The 18,388-nt window shown below is 46.9% G+C and overlaps 1 protein-coding gene across 1 annotated transcript in view; it reads right to left on the bottom strand.

Annotated features, from left to right (window-relative positions):
* The window catches only part of LOC146201816 (protein phosphatase 1 regulatory subunit 3E-like), a 31,416-nt gene extending 15,726 nt beyond the window's left edge, over positions 1 to 15,690 (bottom strand). The window contains exons 1-2 of the mRNA XM_084587777.1: positions 15,077 to 15,690; positions 6,506 to 6,774 (exon numbers count right to left, since the gene is read on the bottom strand). Coding sequence (XP_084443903.1) covers positions 6,506 to 6,774; positions 15,077 to 15,317 — 510 coding nt within the window. The 5' untranslated portion in view covers positions 15,318 to 15,690. The remainder of the gene's footprint in view (positions 1 to 6,505; positions 6,775 to 15,076) is intronic.
* Between the last annotated feature and the right edge of the window lie 2,698 nt (positions 15,691 to 18,388).

The following is an 18,388-nucleotide window of genomic DNA, read 5'->3' on the forward strand; positions in this document are numbered from 1 at the left end:
AATACTTTAACGAAGAAAAGGTTGAACGTGTGAAGCAAGGCGGCTGACCAACTATACGTCCATCAGCAATTAGGATAAACGCGTCGTAGGCATGGTGCACCTCAGCAGGGGCTTCAAATAACCCGAGCCTGGGGCCTGGCCCGGGCTTGGGCTTAAGAGCTAAACGGGTAGTTTTACTGAATAGGCTGTTCCTATACATCCTCGCGAGGTTACCAAAACGCCAAAGCGCCAATTTTCAGTCATTTATTTCCCGCGCGCAAATCTATGGCCAAAATATTATGTACGTTACACCTTGGACTATACTAGAAATGAAAACATTGCGGAGAAGGTAGGAAATTCAGAAAAAAAAAAGCATCACATGCCATTTACTTTTCCTGAAGGGTTGTTTTGTCTGCCACCTTATGGCCCCACCCCTGCACGAAGCATTATACGTGCGGCAGTAGAAGAATTACTACAGCTTTCGTACACTAGTTATAAAAAAAAAAAAAAAAAAAAATCCCTTCATCACCCTAGTATAGGCCGGTGCCTTTGCTGTTTCGCCGTTAAATCTGCGGTTCCGAGCATTGTGCATGCGCTTTTTATCGGCAATTGTATATACACGTCTCGATACTCAGGCGTCTCATGTTCCCTGATAAGCACACGATATCTGTTTTGTTTTGTACTGCTACGGTATGTATATTCAAGTAGGTTTGTTGGCGAATAGGGGAGTATGCACACGGGGGAAAATCTTGTCGCACTCGATAAAACTTTGGCTGAAAGCTAACACCCCTTTTAGCATGGATGCTCTCCTAAGATCATCAGCTGGACAACAGCATATATGCTGTATGCGTCGGGTACACGCGAACTTTTGAGTGCCGTATTAGCTTTGTGCAGGAAAACGCACAGCGACAATTCTACTCTTCCATATGCAGGGTGTCCTATAGCTAAATGCATCCGAGGTTTTTAAGGAAGACGACGTGTCCTAGCCCAGCGATAACCAAATCGGCTGTTGCGAGTCACGCGTCCTAACGCAATATTTCAGTGCGCGAGCACAGGTTCATGACGTAAATCCGAAAAAAAAAAAGAAAAAAGAACGCGAAGTCTGAAGATTCGACCTCTGATTTTTGACCTCAACCATATGACCTCTGAGGATGCCACTGGCAGGCAGTAGTTGGCAGGTGACATGGCCAGACACTAATTGGTCGGCGGTTTCTGTGACGTAACTTAAGAGACCCCATGTCATGGCTGACTCGGCAGGCGCTGTCAACTCGGGCTTCGCCATTGAGATGGAAGGGTGAGATCGCAACACAGCCTTCTCCGGGACCCATTGGATCCCCAGGTAGACACGCAGCCATGCCCGCACGGCTTTGTCAAAGCTGGGCTCAAATTTGACGTCACTCATGGGCACCTGTTGAGCAGCCTACATCAATGTCCTCCTCACGAGCTTGCCTGTGGCAGACGGTGGCTGGCAGGTGAAATGACCGGGCACTCACTAGCCCGCGGTTTCTGTGACGTCACCTGTATTAGAGCTACATGCATTTGTGCTTGCTGACATTCCAGGTGTTTTGACGTCAGCGGTGACATATGTGTCACGCAGTTTAACCGCATAAGTTCGCGTGACGAGCTGGGCGAATTCAGTTTGCTTCGAAATTTCCTGGTCCTTCGCGGCAGCTGTCGGGGGCTGCATGAGATACGCCGCACGAAGAGGAATCGACAGCAGCGGGCGAGAATACGGTGACAACGTACGCCATCTAAGATAAACTACGAAAAACGCGTGTTTTCGCTGGTTACACTTAATTTAGCCACATTAATTTCTGCATTTTATTTCTGTTATCCAAATTTTACTAATGCCAAAATATGATATGCCCCATCCCGGGAAAAGCCGACGGCATTCGTGCCCGAGAGATGGTAAATCCGTCATCAGCAGCTGTATATCAAGAAAAATGGATGACGTCATCAAGCGGCAGTATGACACTACAAAACATGGTTTGGATGCATTCAAACACATCTGCAATCGACACCACCGTCACTTTAGACAATCCTATCCATACAAGTCGTTCGTCTATCTGTGTAAATGTCTACAGTCGCCGCTGGCAGACCTCCATAAGGTGGCAGATTTCCTGGCATTCTTTTCAAAATTACGACACAACCGTTAGTCGTGCATCGTTCCGGGTGATGTCATGAAATTTCTCGTTGTACGTACGTAAATAACATACATGCTGGGTTCGAACCAACGACTTAATTCCAATCGCATCATTTCGAACCGACTGTTCGGAGAATACGGTGCCGCGTGAAGCATTTTCTGTTTGAGAATTAGACAGAGGCGCTTACGAATTCTTACTTGTATGAATGCGAAAACAGTGTAGTCCCGCGGGTGAAATGTTTTCGATTGTTTTCGACATGCATTAGGGTTCTTTCTGCTGATATTGTGTTCAGTATGTGCGTGCATGCGTATCTCACATAGACACAGTCGTAAGCGCCTCTGTCTAATTCTCAAACAGAAAATAACAATTAGCTAACATTTCAAGTACTGGTTTCAGGAAGAAGGTGTAAGTACAACAGTTGGAAACCGTCTTGAAAAAAAAAAAAGAAAAAATAAAACAGCTGACAGACTTGTTTGCACCAAGCTACCCTTTAAGTGGCCTTAAAAGACTGCACACACACAAAAAAAGCGTCCCGACAAGCAAGATACGAGCAAGATACATGTCCCGACAAGCAAGATACGAAATGAGCTTGTAAATGTGAAAGATCAGCTCCCACGTGCGAAGTTTCCCGGCGTGGTTTACAAAATTTCCTGCGCAGACTGTTCCGAAGTTTACGTAGGCGAAACGAAAGATTTCACGAGACGCCTGAAAGATCATCAGTACGATGTACGTAAAGGAAAAGTGACAACGAACGCAATCGCAGAGCATGCGCAAGAGACTGGCCATGAAATTAACTGGGATGAAGCAGAAATAATGACAACGGAAAAGAACGTATCAGCCCGCCGAAATCTCGAGTCACTAATCATACAGACAACATCTAACACAATAAACAAGAATGATGGCACACTGCATCCTATCTACGTGAAATCTCTAAGAACAGTACTAACTGCTACAAAAAGCCCGGGACGTCCGGCCGGTTGTTCATTGTGAACAAGGGAGCCGTAGCGCTTCCGAAACGTCATTTGTTTTAAAATTGACCATGGTCATTGACCAGCGAATCGATCAAAAAAAAAAAAGCGTCCACGTGAAAGTGTGGTGCTACTTCAGCGTCCCAAGAGGCGACTCGGAAAACAAAAGGTTCTCGCCGTTTCTCGCCGTTTCTCGCCGTTTCTCGTTCGCGTGTACACGCAGTCTCTGCTAGCTTAATTAGTTCAGTTCAGTCGTTCAGTCGTGTCCGACTCTTCGTGACCCTATGGACCATGTCACGCCACGCTTTCCGGTCTCTCACTATCTTCCTAACATCACATAACTTCATCTGCAGTGCCTCGAGGATGCCATCTAACCATCGCGTTCGCTGCCTACCCCTTCTCCTGCGACCCTCAACCTTTCCCAACATCAAATCTTTCTTCAGCAACTCCTCTCTTCTCATCAGATTACCAAAGTAGCTGAGCTTTAACTTTAGAATTTGACCCTCCAATGAGCAGTCAGGGTTTATGGTCGACAATATCGACTGATTTGACCTTCTGGCAGTCCAAGGAACTCTCAAGAGTCTTCGCCAGCACCACAATTCAAACGCGTCAATTCTTCGGCGGTCAGCCTTTTTCACAGTCCAACTCTCGCATCCATACATCACAACTGGAAAGACCATAGCACGAGTTATACGGATCTTGGTTGGCAGACTAATGTCTCTGCTCTTTACTAGGCGGTCAAGGCTAACCATTGCTCTCTTTCCCAGAAGCAGGCGTCTCCTAATTTCATGGCTGCAGTCTCCTTCCGAGGTAATCTTGGAGCCCAAGAACAGAAAATCTGTCACAGCTTCCAGTTCTTGTCCATTGATGCTCCAGGACTTGATAGGGCAAGACGCCATGATCTTTGTCTTTTTAATGTTCAGTTTAAGCCCAAACTTCTCACTCTCTTCTTGTACGCGTATCAGAAGTCTCTTGAGTTCCACTTCACTTTCTGCCATTAAAGTGGTATCATCCGCATATCTAAGGTTGTTGATACGTTTTCCAGCAATCTTCACTCCAGCTGAAGACTCGTCCAGACCGGCCTTCCTCATGATGCACTCTGCATATAGGTTAAATAGGCAGGGCGACAGTATGCAGCCTTGCCTCACTACTTTCTCGATCGGAAACCAATCAGTAAGACCATGCCCAGTTCTGACTGTGGCCTCTTGCCCTTCATACAGGTTCCTGAGGAGACAGATGAGGTGAATTGGAACTCCCATCTCTTGGAGAGCTTGCCACAATCTTCTGTGATCTACGCAGTCAAACGCTTTCGCATAATCAATAAAGCAGAAGTAGATGGGTTTCTGGAACTCTCTTGCTTTTTCCATGATCCAGCGAAGGTTAGCAATTTGGTCTCTAGTTCCTCTGCCCTTGCGAAACCCAGCTTGCACGTCCGGAAGCTCCCGATCCACATACTGCTGCAGCCAACCTTGGAGGATTTTCAACATCACCTTGCTAGCATGCGAAATAAGCGCGACCGTGCGGTAGTTTGAACAATCTTTGGCACTGCCTTTCTTTGGAATGGGGATGTAAACTGACCTCCTCCAATCCTGTGGCCACTGCAGGGTTGTCCAAACCTTCTGACATAATGTATGCAGAATGTTAACAGCGTCATGGTTGAGGTTTTGAAGCAACTCAGCTGGAATGCCATAATTCCGCTAGCTTTGTTCTTAGCAAGGCTGGCTAAGGTCCATTCAACTCCACTCTTCCGGATGCCCGGCTCGAGATCAGTAATCACAACCGTCTTATGTTGGGTTTGCACATTCGAGTCCTTCTTGTACAGTTCTTCTGTGTATTCCTGCCACCTCTTCTTTATCTCCGAGGCTTCAGTGAGCTCCTTGCCTCGTTTGTCCTTTATCACGCCCAGCTTAGCACAGAAGCTTCCTTTGATAATTACCAATCCCGTAATTCGTGCTTTTTAATATCTCACACATATTTATCTGCATATCTGCCACGCTGTCCAGCTCCCGGTCGTAAGCGACCACCCGACATATAAAGCCCCGTTTTGAACGAAGTCGTACGAACAAGCCTGCATGCATGGTCTGGGAGTAGCGTGCCTGCATCCAATTAAGGGCCCCGGAAGGTTGACTCTTCCTCCAAACACAAATGAGCAACCTGAGTTGGCTCCTTACTTTGTGACAGCATGCGTCATCGTTACGTCACACAAACAACGCATCCAGCAATCAGCACTCGGTCACGTCAGCTGCATACTGTACACAACCTGCGAGAGACATGCCTGTGATTTCGACCTCGCCGGACAACGCGACGGATTTTCTGGTGAACGGGGCCGCTTTTCTCTGCGGAGCGCTCTCCTATAATAGAACTTTGCTTGTGGACTAGCTAGGCGAGAGATGTGTGCCAACAGCTGCTCACGTTATAGCTTTCTTTGAAAGTCTAGCAAATAAAGATATATATACTTAAGCGGAACTTTGGTGCAAACATTGCATCCACCCGTATTTCAAGACGATCTACAACTGTTGAAATGGTGCTTTGTTCCTCTAGCCAATAACTGAAAAGTTGGCTCGTTATTCTTTACTAATTAATTTTGCAGAACGAAAGAGTCACTTCAGACACTCTACGCGACTCTGAACAGCTTTCAGATAGTTTCACAGGGCCACAATATTTATTAAACGCTTGCTTACATTTATCTGGGATGTCATGATATATAAATCAGAGCTCCTCAATTATACCAGTTGCGAAACTTCCCATGGGGCCCATGTATTAAAAACCGGCGGTCTTGATTGGTCAAAATTCAGGTGTTTACAAATGGTGGCGGCACCCGCGGCCATTAAAGGAAACTGCGTCTAAATTCCAAACTGTTGATAAATGTACAACCATTGTGGAAAATAAAATTACTTGAAGACTCGCAGGGGCAAAAATTTAGGGTAACAGCCATATAGTTAATTAAGATGGCAAAGAGCAGAGAAAACTTTAATTTCCAGAAGGCAATGACGGCAATATGGCGGCAATAGCAAAAAGCTTGTATTGAGCGCTTCCAGATGGCGCGACAATTCAGACACCCAAAAATATGCGTACAAAATTCGGTCACTTTTTGAAGCGGAGTTTCGCAACTGGTATTATCTAAAAGTATTGATATAAATCATAACAACGCCTCGGTTCCCCTGCCCTCGCATCTTCTGCAGAAGTGACATTTTTGTGTAAAAATCGGGTTCAACTCGAACATGAAAGGCCCTATATGCGAGCTATAGATGCAACAATGCATATATACCCATAAGGGTGCGAATTTCTAACGGTGTAATGTCCCACGTTCCGTCTATACATGAGTTGCACGCCAAAAGGAGCCGTCACGTTTCCGGATAGGTAATCAACCTGCCTCAGTAGGTGTGTCGCGTTGCGCCGACTCTGAAGACCCACCTTGTCCAGGTAAACGCGCCGTCTCAGCTCGTCTCCGGCGGCCAACGTGAACTCGGGCTCGAGCGCGGGCGGTGCGGCGCTGGGTGGCGCGGTGCTGGTAGGCGGCTGCGGAGTCCGGATGCGGTGCACAAGGCGACGTACGTGCTCCAGCTCCAGGCCCAGCGCGTCAGCGAAGGTGACCAGGCGGCCACGGCGCCGCCGCTCGGTCCAGCCGGCGGGGCTCTTCTTCGGGGGCCCACGGCGAAGGATCCCGCGCACCGTGCCGTCCGCTGCGCAGGGACGGCGATTACAACGCGACCGCCTGACAGCTTTTACAGGCTTCCGCAAAGTTTCGTATACCTGAGGGCCGCAAGCTGGTAGTATTGCTCCCTCGCACATGGAAATTGCTGTGTTATATCAATGTCACGAACGAAGCGACAGTTCAATAAACTTGAACGAAGAGCGGAATACAGCTAAGGAATACATGCAACTTATTAGTACAAAAGCACATTTAACGTCTGCACCGCCGTCTGTCCGCAATCCGTTTCGAATAGAAACACCAACTTTATACACAGCAAGAGACGATACAGAGGAACTCACACTAATAAGAATACGCAGACAAGAAGTTCACAGAAAGGCAATGCAACGCATGCAACTCAAGAGGCTTTCAACACTGAACCACACACGAGAGAGTCAGAACAAATGAACAGCCTCAAAGTGAGCCTAAAAAATGAGATGGTCTCTTAGATGTCTCTTAAGAGGAGAATGGCGAAAGCTTACTCTTCCTCTCCTATCATTTGCCTTTTATCGTTTGCCTCTCATCAGCGTTCGTTGCAGTGCTACGCATAATTATAGTTGGTTTACAGGAAAACAAAGGCGCAGTATCTGTCTGTCCCACTTTCTCCGGCAAGTGCGAGTTTGAACGGTACACCATCGCTCCTGTCAAGTGGCGTTCCTTGGCGCGTGTTCAAGTGTGGGACAGGAACGCTAGACAAGGAGAACACATCTCCGCACAGATCTCGCGCACAACTCTAGCGAACGGTATTTCGTTCCACGAGCTTCCATGCCGTTTACGCGACATTATGAGACCCTCGTTGGAGCGAAAAGCAGGCGGCGGTGTCGCGCACTTTCCACCTACCACCTGGCACCTGCCAATATGATGGCACGCGGAAAAGCCAACTACTACTTGCCACGGTTGGCGCACGTAGAAAATGGAGGGAGAGAGAAGCTCCCTCCCCCTCTAGGAGAGAGAGAGAGTCCGGAAGGTGACCGACATGGCAAGATGAAAGATTCTAATTAATTTGAAAGATCTGTGTGCGGTGATGAAATATATGTGAAGTCGTTCATTGTGTCAGTGCGTTAATGAATGGTATGCACGTGTGGTCGTGAATGACAGCGCACAACGGGGTACTTGAGCAATCGCATTGCCCCGGCTTATGAAAGTTAGGTGTCCTCCAAGTACTAACGCGATTGTGTTAAAGGTCTTGTTCGGCGAATTACCTGGCGCCGGCTTGATTTCAAAATCCTCACGGGTCGAGTTGTAGCATTAGAAGTCACGAATAAAAAGAAAACTGGGTGGTCAAGTGTTGGAATCGATACCTCTGATCCTTGGATTGCGAGTAAGACACACCGTAGAGCATGTTCAAGCGTGTCTGCGAAGGAGTGCATTGTTTCTGCGAAGAATATGCACGGGCCTGTCGGCTGGCTGCCGCACAGTAACTGTTGCCATGGGCAGACAGACGAAAAGTGAAAGAGGATTGAAAGATGCGCGCCGGAACGTGTCCGCCCAAAACGGCGAGGATGACGACGGCTTTCCCCATTGGCAAGGAGCCTCCACCACAATCACTTTGGAAACGGACTCGGGGACATTTTGTTTGTAGGCATGGCCACCTACTGAGTGCATGCGTATATCGGCGGGTATGGGTGTATTGCGCGTTGTGCATGTTATGCGGGTACGCTTTAAAGAAGTGAAGAAGAGCGAGCAGCAGTAGTTATAGGTGGGGGAAAATGGCCACGAGGCAAGGAAAGACGCAGTAACTGTCTCACTACGATAACTGCGCGGAATAACAGAAACAACGAGGAAAAACAGCAAATGACCGGAAAAAGCGCCGACTATTGAGTGTCTGATCAGAACACAAGCAAAACGCATATTAATGCGATAGCCTTAAGGGCAACTCCGGAGGTTTTTTGACATTCGAACCGTTCTAGTAAAAATTTTACTGTATGTTCTCCTCTCCTTCCTGACGCATTCTACAAAATTTGGGCGCCGTACAATAATCCGTTCACGCGCAACACGCCTTTAAAATATGCCGTTTTCATGGCTTAAGTTGAGAGTATTTCTACGGGAACCACTGAGTTCCTGACGTCACAAACAGTATACCGGCGTTACTGTCCACTTCCCGCGTGATTATGAAATTGTGAGGCTTATATTGAACTACCTCAGACATTTTATGCAGTGCGTCATGCTTTATATACCTTAATTTCACCATCCAACGCACGTACGAGTGTTTTTGTAATACTGAGTGTGACGTCACCATTTCGTCAACTGTGACGTCGTTTCTGGCCGTGAAAGCAGTTTCTTCCTGTTTGCTGTTCTTCCTTTTTAAAAATACTTCTAATCGGAATTTCGAGAAACGGTTTTTTGTGTTGGAGTCAGGACATGCCGAGGAATGTAATTCAACCAAAAACACAAAATGGTGAAAAAAATCACCGGAGTTGCCCTTTAAGGGCTCCGTTCTCGCTGTGAGCGAAAAATCACAGGCAGGTGGCAGTTGGCAGGCGACCTATGTCCGGCCACTGATTGGTAGGAGGGATGTGTGACGTCACGAGACAACATCTGAGTTGGCGAGAGCTGCCAGCTCCTTTCACAAGGAAGGGTGAGATGGGAATCAAATAAGCTGTTTGAAGCACTGCGAAAGGCTGGGGCGACCTGGTCCAATCAGAATCATGCGCTCCTCTCCTCAGAGTCACGCGCAACGGAAATCAGCAGAAGAGGATCTAAAGGCACGTCGTGTGACCGATCACTCCATTCGAGTTTCCAAAAGCGCATCTGCGACCCGGACATTTGAAGCAGACTTTGTGAACAATCCGTTTGGACACGTGTAGTGTGTGCGAGAGACTGGCACCAAATGGACCTGACCTCGATGAGTAATCCAATGTATGGGACTTTGCGTTTGGAGACTCTGCCAAATCGAAATACCGTATAGAGTATAGACAAAATTGAGACCGCTGCATGCTACTTCACAGAAGCAAAATGAATTAAGGATGTGTATACCAAATGCCCCTCATTGCTAAACATACATGACCACAACAAGCTCAGCCAGGGAAACGTACCTCTCGCTACGGATATCCTGGCATAGCTATATAAGCTAAGCCACTGCCATTTTTTTTCTAAGGCAAAAACATAACGTGACCAACTGCGGAAACTCAAAACTTGATAGCTGCATCCCGCAACCATAAGAAATTTGTATGCTTAGGAGGTATGCACACAATTAAGCTACGTACTGTGTGCTTCTTCACTGCCTTCGTTTTCTATAGCGCTGCTTAAGTTACTATAATGGATTCCGATTAGCCCACACAAAGATTTTGATCACGCGTTCTCGTGCTCGGTAGGCGAAAGCTGTAATCATCGAAACCACCGCTTGGAACACGGACTCATTATAGCAGCCTGCAAGCGACCAAGATCAGCGTAGAGAGGAAACCTTATTGCGGTGGGTTTTCGCCTTCGAACCCGAACAGTCATCGCTCACGTTCAGAACATAGCACTAACGCAGTAATCAATGAAAGCGAGACGAAAGAACTATTCATTTTTCTCTTCGCCGTTGTTACAAAATTTTCTCTTTTGCGGCTATAGGAATTGCGCTGCTTAACGTGGGTTGTTAGGGTGCGTCAATGAAGTTGTGGTGCTGTGCTGTCTGAGAACGAAACCATGCCTATAGGAGCAGCCGTTAGAAGAAGAAATAGAACGAGAAACGCGCTGTAATCCGTCACGTCCACAGAAGGAACAGGATACAATGTTATCCAACCACGACGCCTCCGGTGGGAGCTCCCGAAATAGGTGGAGCATGTGACGTCACACGTGCTTTTATGTGATTGGCTCGTTGCCACGATCAGTGTGTGTGTACGGTGCACGCAGACCTATGCCAACGCCAGCATGGCAATAAAGAGCACGCAGAGTGAAATGCTTGCAGTGTGGCAATGCACTGCATGTGGGCGCGGCGTACAATAAACGGCGCGTAGGTAGAGCATTAAGTGTCAACGTCATTTCCCTAGTGAATGCCGACGTGTCTAGCATTGCTGCAGTAGCCTAGACCGCTTGAAAAAATGGTTTCAAACAAACAAGGCGTAATTTAGACACAAATTCACCGCTTTTCGCGCTTGTTCTGCCAGACAAGAAGTAGCTCTGCGGTTATTCAAGTAGAAGGATGTGCCATTCCATCGACGCGGCACCGCGGTGCGGTCTGCATATATTCTCGGAGTACAAAGCTACCTCATAGCATTATGCTGTCATTGAGTGAAAATTCCCGCCGAATGTGGAGACGCGCGTCTTACGTAAATAAATACTACGGTACCAATTAAAAACCAGCCAAATTTAATAGCTTATCGTAGAGTATATATTCAAAAGACACCAGGGTATACGTCGTGATACCCGAGGCCAGTATTCGACAGAATAGCTAAGATGTTTCGATTCGAGTTTTAATTAGGCGTCCAATGTTCCGTGTCCACCCCATGCTGTGCAGTGTGCGTCGTTCGTTGTTCGCTCTCGGTGCGGAGACCACCACCCACAGCACGGGGACAAAGGCCCATTTCCTTCCTCTTCCAGCCAATTAGCCTCACTGCAGAACAACATAAAGGCGGACGACTCAGAGCATATATCGTATAGGGCACTTAAATGCAACTACAGCGAAAAACAATTGAGCTTTTCGAAACAACCCGCGCACCTGTTTTTAAAAATACATACGCGTTTACGGTGATGATTTTTCTTTGACCAAGCTGGAAGCGTATACGCACTGACCGAGGCACAGACTACTGCAGCTGACATATTCCGATAACACATACACAGCGAGAGCTACATAGCTGCCCTTTTTTGGCTAATGCATAATTTTTCTTCCATGGACGTGACACGTGGTTGTAAAATGAATGCCCGTTTAACACTTCCAATCATTGCTTCTGACCTCACTTATGACGCGGCAGCGTTAGCGGCTCCCGCCCGTGGCTCCAGTTCGCGTACATGCAGTATGCTGCTCGCTTAAACATTAGTCCCATTTGTGCCTATATAACCTCGTACGTACATAACAGTCGTAAGCTACCACACTGATGTGAAAAGCCACACGACATTAGATATAACGCCGTGCTTTAGCCAGCCGTATACGAACGCGCCTGGCACAGAGTGTACCTGACTAGGGAGCCGAGGGTCGCGAGGTCGACTCCCGTTTCACGTCCTTCCACCACAAAGGAACTGCCCGAGTTGGCAGCCCCCGCTTAGACGGCGTACGCCATCCGATCACATGACGTGATGTCACGCAAGCCGACGACCAATCAGTGCCCGGCCAATGCCAAATATAGCTGTCGGCATGCCTTTGATTTTTATTGCAAAAGCAATACTACTCGCATTTGCAAGCCTTCGAGTGACCCGGCCGCAGTTACGTCTTACCCACGTGACGCTGTGACGTGACGCCCCACGTGACACACGGGCTGGCAGGGGCTGCCAACTTGGGTCTCTCGTTTCACATGAGACGGTTATGTCAGAATCAGCCTGCTAGGACCCTGGCATTCACGTTTGTTCATATGGGTTGGTTAAAGCGGGGCTTTATATGTGGGCTGAAGAAGAAGAAAAAGAGAAGAAGAACGCTCGGTCACCCGCAGCTAATGCTTTCGCTCAATATTTGGTCCAGCAGCGTTGAATCCTTGCAATTTTTTAGGCCGTACCGCTAACGCCTGCGCCAGACTTTATGAGGCAGTCACGGCGAAGACACCAGTGGCTCGCGACGAACAGCATGTGACAGCAAGGGCGAGAAAGCGCTCCAGCCTGCTGTAGATTCACGCAATCGGACATTATCTGACGTCTTTTTTGCCATCGATTCCCAGCGCATTTGTACGTATTCCAAGTAAAATTCAGTTCTCTGATTTCACTGCACCGATGTAGACAAGTTTGTTTTTGCACGCAGTGCACTTCTTGCCCATTATAGAAATTCCCAGGTTCCTTCGGCTTCTCAATGCACTTGACATCCACAATACGCCGAGTTTAATGTCTCGACTGCGCATGGGTCTATAAATGACGCCGCGTAGTGGAGGGCAGCGGATTAATTTATACCACCTCGATTTCGTTAACGTGCAGTAATATCGCACAATATACACTGGAATTTTGTTCCATTTACAGTTTCTTCTGGAATGCTTATATGAAACTGGAAATTTAAGCCAAAGAAACAGAGTGGAACAATTTTGTTCAGAGTTTCCTTCCCCGCCCCTCCGCGGTGGCTCAGTATATTAGGGCGCTCGAGTGCTGAACCCAAGGACGCAGGACCGAGTCCCGGCCGAGGCAGCCGGTTTCCATGGAGGCGAAAAGCAAGGCGCCCGTGTCCTGTGCGATATCAATGCAGGAGAGCACCAGTAGGTCGAACCTCCACTACGGCGTCCCTTTATAGCGTCAGTTGTTGAGGGACGTTAAACCCCGTAAACCAAACCAACAAATATCCTTCCCGCCAGAGTGCATATATATATATATATATATATATATATATATATATACACGCACCCTGCTGTGCGAAGAAAATGCATCGAAGCAAACCTTCTCGAAGCGAAAGTGAAACCTCTGGCGCGTAACGTCGCGATAACGCACTGAATAACCGCTCTTCTCGCACGTACGCGACAGCGAACGAAGCATCCACGGACAAGGCCAGCAAAGGCGGAAGAGGGTTTGCAGCAAAATACAAGTGTAACCGCCGCTACTTGAAAGTGATAGTGCGCGGAATCGGCTTTCAGTACGCGTCCACGAGCGGAAGAAACCTGCGCTCTTTGATGCACCCCCACGTATACACTGGATCCTCAAGTAAGGGGTTGCAACACAGTCGCACCAACCACTTCTAAGCACAGTAAAACCAGTACTGGAATATGGTGCGTGTACGAGAGTTCATTTTCGGGCAAGATACGGCACACAAGCTATATGACAGCGGGGCTTCCAAAAGTATTCACCAACTCGCATGCATTAGCGCCCCAACACCATATGTTTTATTGTTCTTCTGTTTCCGAATATTCCGATTTACTATACGCGTTCATTACCTGCAATCGTAGCATTTCCATGTCCCACCGAGACATGCTGCGACATATCTGTACTTGAACACGCCCATTCAAATTTCAAATTTGGCAAGTACAGGTATGCACAGAGTGGGGGGATCAAGTTAGGATCGCCCTATTACGCGCCGCTGGCCTTCTTTCTACCAACACTGCTGATACATCGCGAGCCTCTCAAAGTCGACTGCTTATAAAGTCCCTACAATGAAGACATGCACAGGATCGACCATAAACTTTACGTCCTTTCTTTCCGTTCTTGTCTTAATTAGCACCGTGTCAGAAATGACACATCACCAACCTGCATAAGCTTCCACACTGGCAACTATGTAGTACATGAAAAGATTCTCTGTTTTGGGGGGCTGCGTCGTTCCAACTGGCACTTCACCTGCCGAGTGTCCTATATGGCCTAGAATTTTTGTTTTATTTTTTATTGATAGGGCTCATTGAACTGCGCCTAATGTGCGTGAAGAATTAGGTTGCGGTATATCTATGACATGATGTTTAACGTTCAAAAGCAACTTCGGCCAATGAGAGAGGTGGAAAGAGGCTGCCACGGCCGGAATCGAACCCGCGTCCTCGAGCTCAGCAGTCTAACGTCAGTACCGCGGCGGCGCACTTAGTTCGAGCATAAGGGTGAAAGTAGAATTAGACAAAGTGTGGTCCTAGCGGCGTCTCCCAACCGAGCAGAACAACCGTGCTTCAGCGCCAGGAGCAATGTGGATCCGCGTTCATGACAGCGGAATTGTGGCTGCACTAAGCAAACAGTTACAAGGTGGGCTATAATTACTTCACCTGAGTAACTGTGCGTGTGTGTTGAAGCAACGAAGTAGAGCAAATTCGCGAATTTCGATTGGTAAGATGGGACAAACAGTAACCTTCGAAAAAGAGCCCTGACATCGCAAAGCCACTTGGTTCGGAGGTGTGGCACATTAATGTGCTCATTTCTCCACAGTGTTAGAACACCCGGGCGACATAAGTATCTTTCTCTCGCTCTTTTAACACCCGAAGAAAGGCCGCTTTTACAATGCATCCTCTTGGGTATAAATATATTTTAAAAAAAAGCAGCTCTTCTGATAATAATACTTTATTTTTGATTCATCGGGTGACCCAGGCATGCACGGATAGTCTGTAAGTATACGTACCAGAATGGCTTATACCGACCCTGACCTGTAAACTTGAACGCTGTGAATGGACAAGAAAGCGGTTACAGCGGCTTGACAGAAAGTTATCGACAAAGTTCTAACAATTACATACTATCACAGAGCAGAAGCACGACCAGAAGGAGGTTAAAAAAATGCTTACCAGGGGGAATGGGCTTCATGCTGAGCACCTCGTCATCTCCGGACTCCACAGACTCTCGCTTCAGAAACTCCGCTAGAAGTTTCATCTTGCGCTCCCAATGCTGCTCCTCTACCTCAGCACACATGTGGCATGATGACAGGTTTCTTGGCAGATAAAGGTAAATGCTGTCCGCGTCGGCAGCATTAAGGACATTTGCGAACTCCCGCCGCTCACCCGGCGGAGGAGCGCATGTCTTAGACATCGCTGTAACACTTGTCCTTGCACTCCCAGATAGGAAATATATGAACCTGCACAGCACTTTTGCTCATGGTTCATGCCGAGGAGAAGCCGCAACATCCAATCCGATAAGCGAGTTCATAACCCCTGCTGTGGCGACACTGCTGACAACGTTCGTTGACACCGCGGGCCGCTTGTCTGCCGGCAGCTTACAATGAGGCTCTCATTATATATAGGTGACCTCAAGAGCTTCGTGCAGTGCCTTCACCTAGCTCCAGGCTCTTTAGCTTTCTCTTCTCAGACCTCTCCACTTTTTCCACTTTCCAATGGAGCTTGCCAGCTGCTACAAGACCATCAAAACACCGTGCTCTATATCCGAAACCAATGAACACAACTACCATATGGCTTTGTCTATGGATTGGCATGGATCGTTACAAATAGCCTTAATAAAAAAGAAAAGCCGATAAAAAAATTATAAGGATAAAAAAACTAAAATTACTTGCCAAAAAAAGATTTCAGAACCTAAAACAAACATTACCAAACAATAATAACTATACATTTAGAAAAAGCATTGTTCTTAACATAGCCGCTTAGTGCTTTTTACGAAGCCTGTGGCGGCAATTTCAAAACACACACAACGACGCCAACTTATGGCGCGTGAATTTTTTTTCCCTTTTGGAATGCCATAACTAGCAACTTTTATCTATTTTGTTTTGAACAATATGGATTTTCGCATTTGGTTTATCGCGGTTAAGAAAAAGACAGTTTTACAATGCTCCGTGCGTCCAAGTGTATATTTAATGTCTACAAACCTTCAGTACACCTCACCGAAGCCATTTTTAAAAAGTAGACAACCACATCTAGCAACCTACATGTCTGTCATCTTTGCAGTGTCATGGAGTCATGAATGCAGCCATGTATGCAGACAGAAGATTGATAGGTCACGAAGCCATATTAAATAATCTGGACGAAATCGCCCCTGGTAAGAGGATTTACGATTACGTTTGGGATTTTCTAACTGAAAGAACAGCAGAAATAAGCCTTGGAGACATCAGGTCTGAAACAATTAAGCTAGGAGACAAGGGCGCCCCACAGGGCTCAGTTCTTTCCCCTTTCTTCTTCAACCTAGTGCTAAAGAACCTTCCACCATTACTGAAGACTGTGAAAGGGGTGAAACATACGCTATATGCTGATGATGTCACGTCATGGACATGCACAGGCAACAATGGGGAAATAGAAGAAAATCTTCAACAGGCAATTGACATTGTTGAAGAATATGCGGAATGGGCAGGGCTGAAATGCTCACCAAGCAAATCGAAACTTCTGGTAATCCGAGGAACAAAAAAACGCAATATCAACACAGAAGACATTTTAGTAGAATTAAATGGCACACCAATAACCAGAGTGTACAAAATCAGGGTCTTGGGACTGATAATCCAAGATAATGGAAAGAACACAGAAACAATAAATCGACTTAAGTCCACAATTAACATGACAACCAGGTTAATAAGGCGAATAGCCAACAAAAGACGCGGGGTCAAAGAGAACGATTTGTGCCGAATTGTTCATGCTTTTGTGATAAGCAGAATAGTGTACACCATCCCCTACCTCAAGCTAGGGGTGGCAGAAAAGAGCAAAACTGAAACAATCATAAGGCAGGCATATAAAGCAGCACTGGGGCTACCCCCCTGCATCCCTACGGAAAGACTTCTTAAACTGGGGGGTCTACAATAACACCATGGAACTATGCGAGGCACATATAATAACACAGCTAAAGAGGCTCGCCACCACATCCACGAGATGGAAAATCCTGGGTAAACTAGAACTACAAGATAAAATCCCGGAAAGAAATACACAACTAAAACTGCCGACCGAAGTAAGGAACGCACTCACTATTAAACCGCTACCAAAAAACATGTACCCTGCTTTTCATGAAGGCAGGAGAAAAGCAAGAGCAAAGGCCCTTCAGGCCAAGTTAGAAGGCTCTGAATACATTGTTTATGTAGACGTGGCGGAATACAAAGGAGGCAACTCTTTTGCTATCGTGGGCGTGAACGACTCGGTAAAACATTAATGGCAGGTTTGATAAAAACAAACAACTTAGGGATAGCAGAGGAGGTGGCTTTTGCCATGGCGATGGTCAGCACCAAAGCGGTTACCATAATTAGAGACTCCAAATCTTCTATAAACAATTTTGCGAGGGGCATGATCTCCAAAGAGACAGAGCGAATTTTAAAATATAAAGACGAACCAAAAAGAGGTGGAATTAATATGGGTGCCGGCACACTCGAGGAACAAAGGAAACGAGTTGGCTCACAGTATAGCTCGAGGTTATGTCAGCCGAGCAGTGAGCCAGGTTGATTCCCCCAATTTCTCGAGAGATGCACTTATCTCATTTCATGACTACACTAATCGCTTTAAACTAGCAAGGCAGATATATCCCCCACCAGACAAGAAACTTGACAAAAGGCAGGAAGTAACCTTCATGCCTTCTTCAGCCCATTTAAATTATCACACATGCACCCAGCACATCATCATCATCATCATCATCAGCCTGATTACACCCACTGCAGGGCGAAGGCCTCTCCCATATTTCTCCACTTAACCCGGTACTGTGGTAGCTGCATCCACTTGACCCCTGCGAACTTCTTAATCTCATCCGCCCACCCAACTTTCTGCCGCCCCCTGCTACGCTTTCCTTCCCTTGGAATCCAGTTTGTTACCCTCAGCGACCATCGGTTATCCTCTCTTCGCACTACATGTCCTGCCCATGTCCATTTCTTCTTCTTAATTTCTACTAGAATGTCGGTAACTTGAGTTATTTCTCTGACCCACTCTGCACGCTTTCTATCTCTTAATGTTACCCCTACCATTTTTCGTTCCATAGCCCTCTGGATTGTCCTCAATTTAAGTAGAACCCTCTTGGTTAGCCTCCACGTTTCAGCCTCATAGGTGAGTACAGGCAAGATGCAACTGTTGTATACTTTCCTCTTGAGCGATACCGGTAAGCTGCTAGTCATAATCTGCAAGTGCTTGCCAAATGCACTCCATCCCAATCTTATTCTTCTTGTTATTTCCTTTTCATGGTCCGGATCT

Source organism: Amblyomma maculatum, chromosome 1 (genome assembly GCF_055883805.1).
Source record: "Amblyomma maculatum isolate TAMU_Amacu chromosome 1, ASM5588380v1, whole genome shotgun sequence".
NCBI lineage: Eukaryota > Metazoa > Arthropoda > Arachnida > Ixodida > Ixodidae > Amblyomma > Amblyomma maculatum.